The 5,504-nt window shown below is 50.5% G+C and overlaps 1 protein-coding gene across 1 annotated transcript in view; it reads right to left on the reverse strand.

The window, feature by feature from the left end:
* Positions 1-555: 555 nt before the first annotated feature.
* Positions 556-5,504, reverse strand: part of Man1c1 (mannosidase alpha class 1C member 1) — a 125,227-nt gene continuing 120,278 nt past the window's right edge. Inside the window, 3 exon segments of the mRNA XM_033767868.1 lie at positions 556-2,779; positions 3,656-3,771; positions 4,569-4,741. Coding sequence (XP_033623759.1) covers positions 2,653-2,779; positions 3,656-3,771; positions 4,569-4,741 — 416 coding nt within the window. The 3' untranslated portion in view covers positions 556-2,652.

Raw genomic sequence — 5,504 nt, forward strand, 5'->3', positions numbered from 1 at the left:
CTCCGCCTTTCTCTCTCCCTTTCTCTGTCTTTAGTGCTGGGAAGTTGCAGAAGGTTTGGACAGCCACACTAAACCCCCAGTGCTTTTAAAATTTTAAAATTTTGAGATAGGGCCTCGCTAAGTCATTAAACTGCCTGGACTACACTCAAACTCACCACCCTCCTGTTTCAGCCTCCCAGAGTTCTGGGATTAGAGGCATGTACCACCATCCCTGGCTTTTAGTTTTTCTTGAGATCTGGCTATTTACCCTTTCCTGAGATTCCCAGAGCCATGCACAGCATTCCAATAAATTCTTTTTTTTTTTTTTTTGCTTACAGAGAATTGGATTGGTTTCCATTATTTTCAAGTAAGATGTCAAATCGACACCAACCCAAATGCCTAGCAATAGGGGCTTAGATCAACCAGGTATGGTACAGTACACAATGGAATACTACACAACCAGGTACAGCAATGACATAAATGTATATTTGTTGACATGTTTTGGTTCATTATTTTCAAGTAAGATGTCAAATCGACACCAACCCAAATGCCTAGCAATAGGGGCTTAGATCAACCAGGTATGGTACAGTACACAATGGAATACTACACAACCAGGTACAGCAATGACATAAATGTATATTTGTTGACATGGAGATTCACAATATATAGTTAAACGCAAAAGCAGGTTATAAGAAAACAGTATGTATAGGATGATACCATATTTGCAAAATATATATTCTATATATTCATAGAAAAGGGTCTAGAATAAAATATAACAGCATTCATTCCACAGAGTAGGATGGCAAACGATTTTTCTTTCCATGGATCTCGACTTCCTAATCTCCCAGCCATGTTTGTGCATGAGTTTTCTGTCTTGTGCGTGCAATGGGTTGCAGAAGCCCATGTCCCTGATGTTCAACAAGAGCTGAGACTTTTGATTCGAAGCCGGGATTCCTGCTACAAGGGGCTGAGCAACCACAGCTCTGCTCCAGGAGATCCTGGGGCTGTCCAAACCTTCAGAACAAGGAAGCGGCAGCCCCTGTACCCCAGAGCACTAGGAGTACCCCATTTATTTTCACAGCAGCCTTGGGAGGTGTAAGATCTTCCTCTGCCTGATGAAGGGCCCAGAGAGGTGAGGTGAGTACCTGGGTTCATGCAGCAGGGATTTAAAAGCCAGGTTTCCTGGTCTAGGGCCCCAACACCCCGAGGGCTACTGAAATTTAGGATCAGAGCCAGAATGAAGCAGCGGAGCTCAGGGAAGGGCTCAGCATTTGCCTGTGACCTTGGCAGTGTGGCTAACGGGCAAGTGTGGGTGTGGGTATGGGTGTGGGTGAGGCCTTGCTCTGTGGCGGCCTCTGTCTCAGGCCTCTCACCAGGCAGCAGTGGCAGGAAGAGGTTCTGGGCCTGGGGGAATGCTCGCCCTGCTGCTGGACATTCTCCTGCTGCTCAGCTAAGTCTTGGCTGGAAGGTCATCTGCCCAGAGGAGGCCTCCCTACGAAAGGTCCTGGCCATTGCTGGCCCCCATCTGTCCTCTCCCTTAGCCCTTCCTCAACATGTGGCCGTTTCATCTATCTGCAGGTTACCTTTATTATCTGTCTCCCTTGACTGCAGGGCTTATGACTACTGTCCTCGTCTGTGTCCCTGGCTTTTAGCCCAGCATCTGGTCCACTGCAGGTGCTCACCAAGCATTTGCTGAATGATGAGTAGATGAACAGAGGACTCTGGTGGCCGGAAAGCCCAGGGGCAGTCTCTTCTCTGCCTTCTACCAGCTGCGAGGCTTCAGGCACCTCGCTCGCTGCTCCTCTCCAGGCTTCTTCCAAGCCTCGACCTGAGTATAAATCTCCAACTCCATACGTGATGGGTTGGCCTCCCACTTCCAGAATATATTAGACAACTGAATGGAAAGTAATGGAATTTGGGATTGTTTAGTAAATTATACCTTAAATAAATCAAATGCCAGTTGGTTCTTCTGATGATCATGCTGCCGTGATTTCCTGAGGAGTCACTGGTGTGCAATGAGCCCAATCTTATTTCTTATTCAATAAACTCCTTTATTCTAGTTCACGTACTTTTCCATTACAATAATGAAAATAGCACTAGTGATTTGTAACATTTAAGTCCAAATCAAAGGGGAACCCCTCAAATTATATGGTAAATGACATGTAACTGAACATAGAGTAAATGTTGGGCAAAACATATTAAAAATATAGATAACAGGGTCAGGGTTGTGTGTGTACAAATACTTTAAGGTTTCCTTGATTAGGATGGCTCCATTTTAGACTAGCACATGATTTTGAAAACTATATTTATAATAGTAATAAAACTCAACTGTAAAGAAAAAGCAAAATCAAGCAAAGACAAAAATCCCCAAACCAAAAGGAAATGAATCAAACAAACACTTAGGATCAATATGCAAACCTCTGGTCCTTTAGCCCTGGAATGGCAAGTGAGTAGGTTTTGTAGAAATTCTCCATAGAAAGGAATGTCTGGGCCTTGGTCTGACATCACTGCATCTCCAAGTCCTGTCTCCTCACAGAGGAAAAGAAGTAGCTTGTCTGACATCTGTCCAGGGTCTGCCCAGGATGGGGCTTGCATTCCCAATCCCTTTGGGAACAATCCCAAATACCAAAAAGGCAAGGCATCCCTGAGGTGCTCAAGTGGCAGGGGCCAGGGTCAGCGTCGCTGCCAGGCCCGGCTGGAGCTGTCTGAGTGGTTCACAGGCAGTGGATGGGCCTCCGTGTTGAACACCCAGTCTTCCAGCGAGAGCGTGTCATCTTCAGAGAACAGAAGATAGAGGTATCTGTGGCCAGGAAGGCAGGGAGCAAGACAGCCATCAGTGCCCAGAGAAGGCAGGCCTGAGAGTCTCGGGGCCTGAGATCAGCCTGCAGCTAAGGCAGGGAGGCTGGGACCTGACAACTGGTCCAGAGGCTGGTCCCGGGGAAGGACACCATGGACGGCCAGGACAGCACTGAGCTCTGGGGTCAGAGGGACCTGTTTCATCCTGGCTCTGCCTGGGCCCCCACTCTGTAGCCTCATCTGCCGAGCTCTGCTAGGACCCTAGAGGCCCTGATTCTCCTTCTTTGCAGGGTGGCCTGCATGCTGAACCTGTCCAAACTCTGACATGCGCTCCTCAGAGTCCACACTCCAGTGTACCTTAGGGCATTGCAGAGCTGAGGCTGGGACTCCTGGAGTCCAGCTTTGGGGCAAGGGGACTTTTCTGGGAGGAACCGCACCAGGTTAAAGCTCAAAGGCTTGCTTTGGGGGAGCAGTAGGGAAATGGGGTGCTATCTCCGACCCCAGGAAAGCCAGGGAGCCATGCTGCAGAGCCACATGAAGGAAAGTCAACCAAAGTGATGGATGTGGATATCACCATCATTATCATTATTCCTGTTTATAGAGGAGGACAGGATTCCAGGAAACCCAGGAACATGAGGCACAGCCTTCAGCACACGTACACAATCAGTACTGCAGGGCTGGATTCCAGCTCAGCCTCACTCACAGGGAGAAAGGGCCAGGCTAAGGCTCATCCCTGGACCCCAAGCCCTCTGTCCCTAGAGAGCTTCTGCTCTGTGACTGCAGAGCCTGGCTGTTGTGGGAGACTGCTGGCCACCCCCCACCCCCGTTCCCCACAGGAGCCACGTTGCTGACAGAGGACACAGGCCAGGCCTGCACTCACTTCAGCGTCTCGGCTAGAAAGAAGCTCTGCTGTTTGTTGTCATGGTTGGGGCTGCTGCTGTACACATCCTGGATCCCAGAGAAGCCAGCATCTGTCCGGCAGTACTTCTCTAAGGCCTGTGAAGGGGAAGGCACGTCAGAAGGTGAGGAAAAGTCTCAGCCTCAGCCCACTAGCAGCTGAGTTCACCAACATGCCAGCCCCTGGCCCAGAGGTATGCAGGCAAGTACCTCTCTGCCTTTTGCACTGAACTGCGATTTTTGTCTGGGAAGTCTGTGGGCTGAGCACAGGACATGTGACCTTTGAAGGGAAAAACCAGGGCCTCAGGAAAGCAGGTGCACTATAGACAGTGAGCCAGGCCTGGATCTGAACAGCCCTCCACTCTCCGCATGTAGACCTCCCAGGACAGTTGCTAGTGCCCTGAGAACAGGTGATGGTGCCTTGTCAGCCTGAGGGGGAGGCACAAGTGCTGCTGGGAGGAGGGACAGAGAAGGCTTAGGTTCCATCAAGGAATCTTCTGGAATCCCTAGCCCTGCCTTTGACACCATTTTAGCCCCAGGAAGGCCATGAGATTTCCAGCAGGTGGATAGGGCTAAGAGGAAGTCAAGACCAAAAAGAAGCCAGAGTGGTCCAGGGCTGTGGCCAGAGGACCAGAGGAGCTGCTGGCCCGCCAGCCAGTCCTGTGTCAGAGGTGGCCTTTCGAGCCATCTGTGCAGCCCCAGGGCCAGGAGCATGTCTGCTGGGATGGTAGGGCCATGGTGCCGAGTCTGCTGACAGCTGTCCCAGCCCGTGTGGCCATGGGCACCGAGAGCTCTCTATCAGTCTCTGCCCGCCCACCTCAGCTGGCTGGGCATCTGCAGCCTCTGCCCTGACCCCTGGTGCAGACCCCTTTCACCCCGGTGCCCCAGCTACTCACCATCACCACATCCCAGCCCCACTCCCTGTAAGTGGGGTCATGCGTCTGCCGCCACAGGTACATGTAGCTCTCTACCACCTCGGGCCGCAGGATGTAGTAGCTCTCGCTGAGCTGGGTGGCCACTGCCTCTCTGCCAGAGTTGAACCAGAAGGCCTCGGGCCCGAGTTTGGTGTCTGGGAATAGCCAAGAGGGGACCCCATCAGACACTGCACCTCCTGTTTTCCTGATCAGCTGCCTCACGAAGGGCTCTGGGTACCTTAAGTCCTTGGCAGGGTAATATTAATGATGCGCTGGTGTGGGGTGGGCCCTGCTGAATCGTGCCCTTGGCCTAGGTGGGCCAACATGAGACTCCTGAGGCTTCATGAACTCTGTAGGTTTGGACTCAGAATTTGAATAAGCTACTCTGCAGTCAGGGAAGACAAAGGCTTGGGCAGTGCACCCCGACTGCGTATTCTGAGATATAAGCTCTCTACAAGGTGTTAACCAGGACTCAGCCAAGACGGCACTTCAGGTTGGAGCGTGTCTGGGGAATAGTAGATTAAACAAAGTGAAGTAGGACAGTTTGTGGGATTTAGCAGCTCTTTACTATGACAGCATGGGAAGATGCTCCTCCACAGACCCTTGGGAACTGCTTTTAACACCTCCCAGATGAGGCCTTCCAGAGCTAAGAGTGGGAACCTGAAGGAAAAATGCCAGGGGAAACACCTGTCAGACAGAGGGGGCTGGAAAAAGGAGGCCTGATGAGGTCTGGGCTTTGTTGGCATTGATCTGTTTTTGGAGAATTGGTTGTCATTTTTGTTTTCCACACAACCACAGTGATAACCACCTGCACAGCTACCATTTATGGCATGTAGGCTGTGCTGGGTGCTTTGCACTGTTTCAATAGTAAAAAAAAAAAAAAAATTTTTTTTTTTTTTTTTTTTTTTTTTTTTTTTT

The sequence above is a fragment of the Fukomys damarensis genome, unplaced genomic scaffold (genome assembly GCF_012274545.1).
Source record: "Fukomys damarensis isolate Sample0158 unplaced genomic scaffold, DMR_v1.0_HiC HiC_scaffold_23, whole genome shotgun sequence".
Lineage (NCBI taxonomy): Eukaryota > Metazoa > Chordata > Mammalia > Rodentia > Bathyergidae > Fukomys > Fukomys damarensis.